Source organism: Prinia subflava, chromosome 1, assembly GCF_021018805.1.
Source record: "Prinia subflava isolate CZ2003 ecotype Zambia chromosome 1, Cam_Psub_1.2, whole genome shotgun sequence".
NCBI lineage: Eukaryota > Metazoa > Chordata > Aves > Passeriformes > Cisticolidae > Prinia > Prinia subflava.
This window is the reverse complement of record NC_086247.1, coordinates 77,781,536-77,795,456: the sequence shown is the minus strand read 5'-3', so window position 1 is coordinate 77,795,456 and position 13,921 is coordinate 77,781,536. Positions and strand designations below refer to the sequence as shown.

General features: G+C 41.7%; 1 protein-coding gene across 1 annotated transcript; it reads left to right on the top strand.

Moving 5' to 3' along the window:
* The first annotated feature begins 3,020 nt into the window (after positions 1-3,020).
* On the top strand, positions 3,021-5,259 carry LOC134559138 (uncharacterized). Its single transcript, XM_063414075.1, has 2 exons — positions 3,021-4,368; positions 5,219-5,259. Exons 1-2 carry the CDS (start codon positions 3,129-3,131, stop codon positions 5,257-5,259), a joined length of 1,281 nt encoding a protein of 426 aa, XP_063270145.1. The 5' UTR covers positions 3,021-3,128.
* Positions 5,260-13,921: the final 8,662 nt, after the last annotated feature.

The window sequence follows — 13,921 nt, the reverse complement described above, 5'->3', positions numbered from 1 at the left end:
TGCAGTGAAACTGCAACGAGGCGATGAAATTATCGGCATCGAACCACTTCCAGACACCGGCGCAGACATATCTTTAATTAACAAATTACATTGGCCTTCTCATTGGCCTTTGACATCCCCCTATACCCGCGTTGTGGGTGTAGGAGGCCTGACTGTTCCCTCAATAAGTGCAGATCCTATTCGGATCATCTTTGAAGATGGACAAGTGGTTGTGGCTCATCTATATGTTGTGCCAATGCATCAAGAGATTCTAGGACTCCTAGGTAGAGATGTGCTTTCCCAAATAGGGATGGTTTTGACTACTGACCGGCATTTTCCTTAGTGGCCACTGCAGAGCAGCCACCCATTTTAAAAATCACCTGGTTGACAGATACCCCTGTGTGGGTTGAGCAGTGGCCAATGACAGAGAAGAGGCTGCGAATTACCAAGCAATTGGTGCAGGAACAATTAGAAGCAGGTCACATTCGACCCTCAGTGAGTCCATGGAACACACCGATTTTTGTCATCCCTAAAAAATCAGGGAAATGGAGACTGCTACATGACCTTCGTAAGGTTAATGAGCAGATGCAAGCGATGGGTGCTTTGCAACCAGGCTTGCCAGCACCGACCATGATTCCGCAAGGGTGGGACATTGTGATCATCGATTTGAAGGACTGTTTTTTCACGATCCCACTCCACCCTCAAGATACTCAGCGCTTTGCCTTCACTGTGCCATCTATTAACAGAGCAGCGCCAGCACAACGGTATGAATGGGTAACTCTTCCTCAGGGAAGTCGTACCTCGCCTACCATGTGCCAGATATTCGTCAATTGGGCTTTGCAGCCGATTCGTCAGCGTTTTTCCAATGCAATGATTTATCACTACGTCGATGACATCCTTGTTGCTACTAAGGAGCCTCTGCCCACAGAGGACTTGGACTGGCTGATCACGCAATTAAAACATCGTGGTCTGACTGTGGCCCCGGAAAAAATACAGCGATCAGCCCCGTGGAAGTACTTAGGATGGCTGATCACGAGTGCACAAGTCCGGCCACAGAAAATTACTTTACATACCAACATTTCAACGTTATATGATGCTCAGAGACTTTTTGGAGACCTGCAATGGGTTCGTCCCATTGTAGGAATCACCAATGAGGACTTGCAACCGTTTCTACCATGGCTACACGGTAATGATGCCAGTAGCCTTCGACAATGTACCCCTGAACAGCAACAAGCCTTAGTCAAGGTATCAGAGAAGCTGCAACGGGGTTGGAGCATTCGCCGCATAGAACACCTGCCATTGTCACTGTTCCTCTCCAACGCAGATGCCTGTCCGTTTGCCATCATTTTTCAATGGCAAAAGAAAAAGGGGGAACACCAGTCTGGGTTAAAATCGACGGCTGGGGTGATTGAATGGGTGTTCTTGCCGGTGCAGCCAAAGAGTCGTGTTATGACAAGAACAGAAGCCCTTGCCATGCTCATCAGAAAAGGGAGAGATAGGATCTTAGAGATCGATGGGGAAGAACCGGCAGATATCAGTGTTCCGATCAGAAATGAAGATCTGGACTGGAAACTGAGACATTCTGTGGAGCTGCAAGAAGCATTGTTGGGTTTTACAGGTGTGGTTCACAATCGACAGCCAAAGGGTCCGATGTGGACTCTGATTGCACGCCATCAGTGGCTGGAGAAGCCTTTGTGTTCCATGACACCTGTGGACGGCAGAACAGTTTATACGGATGCCGGCCGAAAGACACAAAGAGCTGTGTGTGTGTGGAAACAGCAAGGAGAATGGAAGCAGCATTTAATCCACAGTGAAGCCGGAGACAGCTTGCAGACCATGGAGCTGGGAGCAGTGTGTTGGGCTTTGCAAACCTGGAATAAGGAACCTCTTAATGTGGTGTCAGATTCTTTGTATGTGGTTGGAGTGGTACAAAGAATTGAAGATGCACTCATTAAGACCACTCAGAATCAGCGCCTCGGAGAACTATTTCTGCGACTGAGGAGTATACTCAAACAGCGTCAGCATGCCTTTTGCGTGATGCACATTCGTAGTCATCAGTGCAACAATGGTTTGGGAGAAGGCAATGCACGGGCAGATGCTGCAGTCAGTTGCGTTGCCCATGTCCCTCCTGAAAGCAAATTTGTCAGAGCTCGCAACAGCCACGAGAATTTCCATCAGAATGCTAGAGCTTTGCGTCGTCAATTTCAAATATCTATGAACGATGCACAGGGGATTGTGCGTGCCTGCCCTCAATGCAGTCATCACGGGCCAGGTCTTGGCCTAGGCACGAATCCTCGAGGAATGAAAGCCCTGGAACTGTGGCAAATGGATGTAACACACATCCCAGAGTTTGGAAGGTTGAAATATGTTCATGTCACTATTGACACCTACTCCAAATTCATTTGGGCCACAGCACAGACTGGGGAAAGAGCTCTGCACGTTGAGAGACATTTGACTGTTTGCTTTTCGGTGATGGGAGTGCCTGCAGAAATCAAAACTGACAATGGTCCAGCTTATGCGGGACAACGAGTTGCTAGGTTTCTGCAAAAGTGGGGAGTCAAACATACTACCGGGATTCCTCACTCTCCGACTGGCCAAGCCATTGTGGAACGGGCTCATCGGACGCTGAAAGAGTATCTCGCAAAGCAGAAGCAAGGCAATGACCTAGATGTGACCAATCGTTTATCTAAAGTACTGTTCACTTTAAATTACTTATGCCTGGCAGAAGGGCGAGAAGAGCCTGCGGTTGTCATCCACCACCAGGCTGTGAAAGAAGGGAGACCACAAGCAATTCCAGGACTTTACGTATATCATAAGGACATGCGAACGGGTGAATGGCAGGGACCCAGTCCAGTCTTGTTTAATGGTCGCGGTTATATGTGTGTTTCTGCAGGAGAAGCAGGACCTGTCTGGGTGCCGAGTCGCTTTACCCGTGCGTGTCCACAAGAAAAGATACCAACCGGCGGTGACACTCACAGAGACAGCGACGACTTACCTGAAGCACCTCAAGAAGACGCGGAGAGTGCTGAAAATTGACTGTTTTAATACTATATCATTGCACTGTTGCTGTGTGACACTTAGAGGCACGATAAGTTATTGGTTAGGGTTTTAGGTTGATAGCCTGTGTGCTACACTGTGTGCTTTTCACAATGGGTGAAATGTTAAGCATGAGGGTGTTGGTTTTAATCAGTGTGGTAGTAAAAATAAGAGCAGGGATGTTTGACATTGACACAAGGGAGAACATGTGGGTTACTTGGGCCAAACAAACTAAACAGGATTCCTTTTGTTTATCTCTAGCGACGCCATCCAATCCTTTTAGAACCTGCTTGATTGGAGTTCCACTGACCTCCATGGCAGAGTTCAAGTCTTTAACTCCTGTCAGGATTGACCCAAAAGGTGATTTAGGGCCACAAGCTGCTGCCATAGCGCGAAACCTTCGAGCGGCTGGTCCAGAACCTCAGGAGCTTGATCTCTTAGGTTCTGTGCCAGGAAACTATTGTCTTGTCTTTGGGCGCTTTGCAGTGAATTCTAGTCTATTAATCATAGATGAGCAGCAATTGAAAGGCCACGCTACGTGGCTGTCCCCTCATTCACTTTTGTATTACAATTACTCTGAGTATTGTAATAGTTGGGTCAGATCTGTCACGCAATTGACAACAGCTGCTAAGAGATTGCCACCAGGAATCTTTTTAGTTTGCGGAGATAGAGCGTGGTCCACAGTACCTCAGAACAGTGTCGGAGGACCGTGTTATTTTGGCAAACTAACTCTGTTCGCACCTAGCATTCACCAGGTTCTAGGCTTGCCAAGGAAGGCTCAACGAGTCAAGCGCAGTATGTCTCAGCTAGGTCCCAACTGCAAAGATCACGTTACCCTATGGCAGCCTCCAGCCGTGATCTCAGCATCCATTTTTGCCCCAGGAGTTGCTTCAGCACAAGCCCTCACACAACTGAAACATTTAGCCTGCTGGACAGGAAAACAGATTAACATAACGACGAAGTTGTTGAGTGAGCTTGCTGAAGATGTTAGTGGCATTCGCCATTCAGTGCTCCAGAACCGAGCCGCGATTGACTTCCTTCTTTTGGCTCAGGGGCATGGATGCGAAGAGTTTGAAGGCATGTGCTGCATGAATTTATCAGACCACTCACGGTCGATACATCAACAGTTAGCGCAGTTGAGGGACAACATGAAACATCTTGTAGTTGAGAACACTCCGTTTGACACTTGGCTGAAGTCTTGGAATCTCACTGGGTGGATTGTGGATTTAATTCGTTTTGGTATAATGATCTTTATTGCTGTCATAGTAGTTTTGACAATAGTGCCTTGCTTGATACAATGCATGCGCAAATTAGCTGACCGTGCCTTAACGTCAGTTTGGATAGCCCAAAAAGAAAAAGGAGGAACTGTGGCCGAGTTTCTCAGGTATCGTGGGCATGATATGCTCACAGATACCATTTGAGCTATTCCAGACTAGGCCAAACTAGGCCTCAGGCCTGGGCCTAGTAGGCCGCGGAACGTTCCGAGTACGTAGTAGCAGATAACCTTATCTCCTGCTACGTATGTGTTAAGGTATGGCCACTCGCAGCATGGAGGTAATGGCACTAGATCTCCGTAGCCACCTTAATCCTAGATTGCTTACATACTTCTGTATGCTCACTGCCTATCACAATGCACCTGCTACTGTAAACTATCTGCTCTGTACTTAACCGGCCATCTCGCGGAATAAAGCGGAGTTCGTGCTGGAAACCATACTGGTTTGGTCTCACGTTACTCTAGTCCCCAGTCTTTCCAGGGTTCAACAACACAAGGCCATCATTTTTATTAAATTCTTGTAACACAAGCAGTCTTCTCTCTTCCAAGACTTAACAGTCTTATATATTAGATTGTACAACATTCCTTTCTGTTGGAAATCTGCAATAAAAAGTGACCACAAACAATATCTTAGAGAATTAAACCTCTTGACATAGTTTATATAAAAGATCAGATTTTTTAAAGACCTGGATATTTAGTGGTTTTGTGGTTTTGTTAGTTTGTTCATTTTAATAACACATCGAAACGCACAAAAGAAAAATTATTGTAAATATATAAGACATAATCATCCAAAAGATTTTTCTACAGTTGTTATTTTAAGATAAACTTAGAAGAAATTCTTTAGTATTTGATCTAGAAAAAAATACGCTACAACATTAATGTCTATTTAGGCTTTTTGTTAATAACAATACTCATGTTCCTTTTTTCCAGATCTTTCCAGGTGCTTCTGCATACCAAAACTAACTGTGTGAAACCATCATTTTAATGAGATGAGGGGACACAAGACTCAGATCTTTGAACGGGTACATGAAAGCTACACTCACTGGTATTCAGATCTCTGGTTTCCTATACCCATGTGTAAGCAAACTGTAAGCAAACTGTAGATTACTATAATTTACTAGGAAACAAGAAATGCACATTGCTGTAATACCTTAAGATCTTGGCAATAAATCCCACATTTCTTTAGCATTTTCTTTTCCCTGCTCACTGCCTGGAGAGATAACAAAATTTATCTAATTGTTTCCTAGAGTCTTCACTTCCCCTACCCCATGACAAACTCCTGCTTCTGTCTTAAATTCCCCTGGGAACAAAAGAGAAAAGCTCCAGTAACCAATTTATTAATTATTTTCTGGTGAAATATAATCTTTGAACTTTTTTGCCTTGTCTGTCATATTTCATATTTATATTGTTTAACCATTTAATTTCCTAACAGCACAAAAATTATCCAGTGACTGACTGCAGATGACATATTTTTATAAAAATGTCTTAAACTAGCAGAACTGGTTTAAAGAGCCAGCTACCACAGCAGGGCCTGCCACAGAGCTGTGATTTGGGACACTGTCTTGGCTTGCAAATGCAAATGTATTCTGTTCCTGTCTGTGGAAACTGGTTAAAGAAGTATTTTCCATTATCTCATAACTCCAGGGGAGAGGAGGTAGGTGCCTTCTGTTAATGGGCCAGCTGTTAAAACCAGGAGGGGCAATGTTCTTTATCTCTTCCACAACCCATCCTCCCTCCAGGGGGATATCTGCTGTTAATGGGCCATTGAGGCTCACTGCATGACTGATACAATTACATCATCCCATTGTGAGATGCTCCACCCAGTGGGAGGAGCCAGCCATTCCTACCTGGATAAAAATTGAGCCTCAGAACAGCAGGACAGCCTGTTTCCACTGGATTCCCAGAGGAACACCAGACTCATCAGAAGGCCACCACTGGACCCTTCTACAGGATCATCTCTGCTCCAGCAGAACCAAATCTGTTACTACAGGAGGACTTAAATGGACTACTACCAACACCCTGACCAACAGAGTTCTGATTCCGTCAGTGTTTTTTCTTTTTTTTTTTTGTTTGTTTGCTTTTTTGTACTACTACATTTTTAATATTCCTGGTAAAGAACTGTTATTCCTATTCCCATATCTTTGCCTGAAAGCCCTTAATTTCAAAATTATAATAATTTGGAGGGAGGGGGTTCACATTCTCCATTCCAAGGGAAGCTCCAGCTTTCCCTGGCAGACACCTGTCTTTCCAAACCAAGACAGAGGCAGAGATAAATGGAAAGCAAGCGGCTGAGAACAGACCTAGTTCTCATCACAGGTAGGTTACTTTGCTTCCTATCCTTTACACAAATGCAAATTCCTCCAAACAAGGACACTTCTACATTTTTAACTGGACTTGAATGTTAAAAACAAGTTCTTACAGTACAGATATGCAGATTGTTTTCCTCATTCTCGGTGTTTTTCACCAAAAAAAAAGAAAAAAAAGGAGAATAATCATACAGATTGTGAAAATCCTTGAAGAAATGGTTTCAGATCTAATATACTAAGTGATCAAAAGAGAAAAATAACAGTGACATACATACATGAAATCCATTCCTATTCAATGTATTATTTAATTTTCTTCCTAAAACCTCTTTTAAATTTGGTATTATGATATAGCTAAGTATCAAAACTGTCATGACTATCCTGTTGTACTCTGCAAGAAAAAATATTTTCAATTTTTGTCTGTATTTAATTTTATTTTATATTTTGAGAAGATTAGGAAAGAGAAAATTAAAATCAAAGTTTCAGAAAAAACAATAAATGTAGTGATATTAATACAATGAAGAAAATAAAATGCAGTTTTAAAGCTCTGCAATTTTTATCACCTTTACTTTCATACTTTTGTTTCATTTATATTCCAAGACCTATGCACAGAACTGACACTGTTTCACCCTGTTATCAAAGAAAAGCTATATTCCATTAGGAAACTGATCAACATTTTATGGAATTAAGGTCTGTATTTATAACAAATGTCTCCAGTTATACACTACTAATATAACTGTACTCCAAAACTCTCTCAGAGCATGATACCAGTAATGCATTTTCTCCATTCTCTCCTGATGAATTAAAAGTGAGGCTGTAAACAGAAATTACATTAATCCATCTTGTAGCTCACAGTAATGTAAATTTCCCAACCTTCTCGTTCATATTGCTACAAACATGTCATTAATCTGTTATGCCCTGAACTTCTGTTCTTTATACTGCATAAGAACAGTGGTGTAGATAAACTATGGGCAGTGTATCAAGAGGAAGGAGCAAATTATAGTTTTGACACTTACTAAGTGATTTCCCCATTTCCTTTCTATGTATTTTTTCTGAAAGTTATCACTTAGGTACTAACACTCCCATTAAATTTTCAAATGGGCTTTCTCTCTGTATTTGGAAATGAAATATATTATCTGTTTCTTTGTTCAGAGTGGCTGCATGGAAGTGCAATCCCTTGTTTTATGCTGGTGTTTAAATTCTGGAAGAACTTCTCTAACATATTTCTCTCTAACACTGTGATCATGAGACAGCTAAAAAGAGTAAAAATAATATGTACTTATAAAATTTTACCTGAATAATAACAAAATTTATAAGAAACCTTGATGACAGAACCATTTAAAATGTTGTAAGACTTTGCACTGCATGTTTTTATCATTTAATCTCTGATGAGTAAATATTAAAATAACATGTCGTGACTGTCTCTTGGGTTTGCATGGCAAGCTTTGGAAGTGGAGGGGGAGCTACAGGGATGGCTTTTGTGAGGAGGTGCTAGAAGCTTCCTCCATGTATGGCAAAGCCAAACCCTGGCAGCTCCAAGGCTGGGCTGATTAGAAAAGTTGGTAACACCTCTCTGATAACATATATAAGAAGAAAGACTGGGAAAGAAAAAAAAAAAAAAAAGAGTTTTTACACAGCTGTAATTCCAGCCAGAGAGCCAGAGAACAGCAGGATGAGAACTTGTGAGAAGGACAACACTCCAAGGTCAGTGCAGAAGGAGGGGCAGGAGGTGTTCCATGTGCCAGAGCTGGGATTGCCCTGCCACCCATGGTACAGACCATGCTGAAGCAGATGTGCACCTGCAGCCCACGGAGGCTCATGGGGGAGGCAAACCTTCACCTGCAGCCCTTGCAGGAGACCCATACCAGAGCAGATGGATGCCTGCGAGGAGGCCGTGACCCTGTGGGAGTCCCATGGAGTGCAAAGCCCGTGCCACAGCTGCCTGTACCTGAACGATGGCACTCCGTGGAAGAACGACCCACTCTTTCCAATGAAGTGTAAGATTTTCAGTAACTTTCTGTCTACCAATACAGCTACCAATTTGTTGTAAAATTGTAACGGAAGCAGCTCTAATACTTTGAATATCAATTTATTTCCTCAGCAATATAAAATACTCTATCATTCCTACATTTTAGACTCACCAAAGAGAGAAAACCCTCACAATTCTGTGTTATTGTCTCTGAAAGTGCCACACTAAGAGATATTTTTAAAAAAGTAATTGAGAGATAAGTACACATATTCTAGAAAATTTACAGCATTTCTGTCTTTGAGTATCTCACAAAGCTAATTGAAGCTGACAACTTCATTAAAAAATGTGTTCATTGGGGGTGGGGGGACTATTTGGTTTTTTTCTTAACTGTTTGCAACACTATATGAGATAATTAATTGGAAGTATTCCCCAAGGTGTAAGGCCTGATTTAGAAATAATTATGCAAAGTGATATATCCATTCTTGTCAATAGTTGGATTAATGAGAAATTTCAGAAATAATAGATTTTCTTTTTCTTTTTCTTTTTTCTTTTTTTGAAAGAGCTTGCCTGATATTTAATGATCCAGTCACTTAAAAAAAAAACATAAAAGAGAAGACATGAAAAGCCTTACTTGGATTTTAGAAATGTGTTCATGTCATACAAATTAGTTCTCTGCAAAACACTGCCAACCTAACACATAAAAGACTTATGTAATATCAAGCTGCATCAGTCTGAAGATCTGGATATTGTCATCTGCTCTGGTTGGGTAACTCACTCTACTCTCTTTTGTAAGGAGTCTCATGTAAAGATATATCCATTGACTAATTTCTCTACCTCAAATTAACATCAGTCTTGGCAAAATTGCTTGGAAGTTTTGCTTTGCCTTGTCTACAATGAATTCCTGTTTCTCTTATTTGTCAAGTATGCTTTGGAATTTGAAATATGGCTTAAATACTCTATTTTCCCCTAAAATTCCTGTTTACCTACCAAAAGTAAAAGAAAACAATGGAAAGTTAGTAAGACAGGACTAGTTATCTCTAAGGATCTAATAGAGCCTTAAAAAGTATTCATTTCCAATTGTAAATCTGGCCAATCAACTTTTATCTTAAAAGCATATCTCCAAAATTTTAATTGAACTTTCTCATGGCAGTAGCTTTGAGCTCGAAGAGAATTTTTCAAGATCTGATTCTCTCTGCTCTGTCAAAGATTTTTCTGTCCCAAAGAACTTTTCATAGATCCAAAGTTAACTTCCATTTTATTTTCAATTACTCTTAATATTAGAATGGATAGCCAGCATCCCCATAAAAAGTGGCAGTCATTCCACATTTATGAATTCAAGGTAACATGGAATAAGTAAAATATTCTGTCCTTAAGTTAATCAGTGCTAAAAGGAGTGGATTTATAGCTTTCTTTACAGTGTGAAATCTGTACCAAAAAAAGCTTGTTACTGGCCCTAGAACTCTGGAGCTTCCTCTAAAGCAGTAGGACCTTGCACATGCCAATGCTCCCAGCCAAACTGTTAATGTACTGACCAATCTGGCAGCTGTCACACAGACTTGAATCAAATGAAAACATGCATCACGAGGTGAATCCCAAAGTAGACCTTAATTATTTCCAGCACCATTGATTAAGTCCGCCTGACAGGAGTGTTAATTACACACTAAGTTTCTAGAAATTAATGCTTAACATTCGACATCAAGTTTCTTGCCATATGCTGAATTTTTGCAACCATTCCATCTTAGCCATTTTTGGAGAAACGAACAACAACAAAAGAATATTGCTGCACATGTTATTTCATTGCTTTTTTCTCCCTGAATCTCTGTCCATTAGCTCGGCAGTTCAGCTATTTGCAATCCAATGTCTACTTTTGACCTATCAAGGTGCACGACTTTGGGTCAGGTTTACCTCTAAAACTCTCAGGCTTTGAAAAAGAACACATGAGAAACTGCATAACCTAGAGTCATGCCAGATAAGAAAATTAAAACAAACATGAGTAACAGCTTAGGGACTCAGAAGGAAAACTACGAGTATGAAAGAGCAGTCAATGGTAAGTAAAAGAAACAAAAGGAAACTGTGAAACAGTGAAACTACAATGCTAAGCATTGATTGACATTGAATGCTGATCCATTCCAGGGAGCAAGACAGGCCAATTCTTCCTAATCTAAGACTGACTGGCCAGAAAAGGCTCCTCATGAGCATATTAATGGGCACATTAACCAGGCAAACCTGTAGGAAATCATTAGTTCTGACAATCTGCTCTATGAGTAGCCAATATGTAATTGCTTGTTCTCGTCAGCTGTATGCATCCTCTTTACAGAATTTCCTTCGTAAGTTAAAAGTTACCAAATCTAAAATAACCAAAAGAGAGAAGATTGCACTGCAGCAGACTCATGCTTTGGAATAAGCTCACAAAATCAGAAAACATGATATTTTTCTGGTTTTCCCCCTTCTAATAAGAAGTCACAGGGCATATCTTGAACACATTTTTGACATTACTGACTACACAAAATAACAGAAACTTTGATAGTACTGGTTAGACTCACAGATGTCCAAAGATCATCACAGAGTCCTAATGTTAACTGTAGTGCATTTGTGCCATTCTCACATCTTAAAAACCTCTCATATTTTTCCAACATTTGGGAAGCTGTGTATGGCCAGACTAAGATCTTGACAGAATGTCTGAATATGTTGTCTACATCCTCTGGCTACTGGGTGTAAAATGAGGCTTTGATCATGTGTTTGAAGGTCAACGTACTCAAATAAAAAATTGTGTGGAACATGACAGCTCCTAACTTGAACATTTTGCTCTCTGATGTTTGCACTATTGTTAACACTGTATTTTTTTTACCATAACACCTCAAAGCAAAAACAAAAACAAACAAACAAAAATTCCAACAATGTTTAGATTTCTGTCTTTGAATGTTGTAATTTCTTCTTTTTATATTTAAGGTTTAGGAAAGTTTGGATGATGCAAGAAATAAGGAAACAAAAAGTGGAAGAATCTTTTTTGTTCTGGAAGTTCTGTGCTACTCTGAATCATCACAGAGTGCATTTCAATGTTAACGATTTTAAAAGGAGCTCGATAATCTTGGGCACTTCCCTGCTCTATTATTACAATCTGCACTCTGTTTAAAGTTTAATTTTAAAAATAATTGTCCCTTATTAAAATCTCCTACATTACATTACTGCTGGTCATGCAGAAAATTACTTTGCTTCAGGAGACAAAACCATCCAATAAAATAATTTCTGTCCTATAGATGAAAGAAAATTGGTATAATCACAGTGCAAAATCTTTGAAGAGCTTTGTTTACTAAGCTGAGCTGCAAGCATCAAGAAGAGGACGTAGTGCTTGTGGCTCTTATGCACTTTTCACTACTTTCTTGAAACTAGAAAGTGATCTCCCAGGTCCTCCTGGAATTGTTTATATAGCGTGGTCTGAATGCAATGGAAAATAAACACTTATAGGTGACAGAACTATCAAAACTATTGGAAAAAGTTAATATAATGATCCCATTTACTTGAAGAATTTTTTATACTTCCATTCATGCTTTTTTTTTTTTCAGAATGTAGTGAATTAACTGTAGAGAAAAAGTTGGAAAAATTAGGTTTGTTTCTTTTGTCCTTTCTTTCTACAGGTTAGATCAAAAGAAGAAAAAGCATGAAATGCACCTCAGGGCAGAAAAGGAAAATTAGAAAATTAAACTTCTGGATTTTTAATAATCTATCAGCCTGAGAATTTTTTTTGTAGTACTAGCAATAGATGCAGCAGTAGAAACACTAATATGATTTAAATAAACTGAAAATGATAATATTTTTATGTAAGAGACTTTTTTTTTATCCAAGAGAAAGTAATTTTTATGATGGCAAGGCTGAAGTTTGCTTTTTATTCTTATTTATTTTTATCTTAATCTGCCATATAAAGGCCAGAATTCTCCATGTACATATCCCTCCTCTACAATGACCTACTTCAGAGGCCGGAGCAGAATTTGGTTGGAGCTATGGAAGCCTTAGAGAACAAAGGTCCTGTGTATTCTCTAACAGATGCCTGACTTGGACAGGTATGTTTGTGCTGTGTAATGATCAAACAAACCAAAGAGCAGCAGTGAGGCTGCTCCACAAGGGCTGCTGGAGCAGGAGCAGCAGATCCTGACAGCACAAGCCATGCTCTCCCTAACAGAGTGCAGCCTGGCAGGACCTGAGCAGGGCTGGACTGGGGATGGCAATCCAGGCAAGGTGAGGGGGTGAGTCAGGGCCGGGGTACACCCAGAGAGTCTGTTCAGAAAGAGCAGAAGTTAAGACTTGTCGTGGTTGGGGGGGGAAGTGAATTTTTCCAGGGGGATGTGGGCAGTCCAATCAGTGATCAGCTTTTCTGCTGGCACCTGGGTTGTTCACTCGGAGGTTTGGACACGCCTCTGAGGACACAAAGAGTTAAAAGCAGGAGTCTGAGGGGCTCGGCCTCTTTTCGGATCCGGGTTTTTCAGCAGAGAGACGTCTCCAGTCTCCTTCCCCTGCCCGGCCACGAGGCTGGGTGGGGGAGGGGAAACACGTGGTCGGCTCAGGTAAGCCGGAGCCCCCGGGTGGGGGGGGAAGAAGAGAGGGGACAGGACTGGAACTGAGCTGCCCCGTCCAGGATGGAGGGGTGGAAAACTGTGGAAGTGCCTTCTGTGTGTGCTCACCCCCCTCCCCCCTAAACTCCGGGAGAAGGTGCCCAACCACGTGGGGGTTTGCGGATCCTGGGAGTGCCTGAGCCTGCACCCTGCTGAGAAGAAACTGTTAACCCTTGCTTGGCAGAAAGAAACTTTTCTTAGACATTGATTCTCATGACTGGTGGTTTTCGGAGAGAGGGAAGCGGCCTGGGACTGAGATGATAAAGCATGATTGGAAGGAACTCGATGGAAGAATGAGAGGAGTAGCTTTTTGAGCCGGACTTCTCTTGCATAATGTCAGCCATAGACTGAACTTGAGTCTCTTTTGAACATAAACTGCATTTTTGGGTGGATGCAGCTGCCCCTTGCTTTTGCTACAGTGACTGGCACTTGAAGAGTTGAAAGGAGCAGAGAAGAGAGGGGGAGGGTGAGGTGGCACCCTCTGCCCTCAGGGCAGACCTGCTCCTGGAACCCCGGCCCTTGGGTGAAAAGGGGAGAGCTCGGCATGCAGCATCCTTAAAAAGCCCTGTATGTAGTTGTGGCCTATGAGACAGCGGTGAGAGCGCTGGACATAGGAAAAAGAGAGTGTCACCTTAGCAGACTTCTCCGGGCGGTGCTATGGGTGACATGGAAACACATAAGGGGTAGACCCGTGTTTTCTGAGGAACAGTCTGTGGTGCGAGAGAGACTCCTCTCTCCCTTGCTGAATTGAAGA

Bases quoted from the DNA above. Each gene is read 5' to 3' on its own strand.
- LOC134559138 (XM_063414075.1), top strand. From the start codon at position 3,129: ATGGGTGAAATGTTAAGCATGAGGGTGTTGGTTTTAATCAGTGTGGTA. The intron at 4,369-5,218 runs AAAAAGGAGGAA...CCTTTTTTCCAG, and splicing joins AGTTTGGATAGCCCAAAAAG to ATCTTTCCAGGTGCTTCTGC.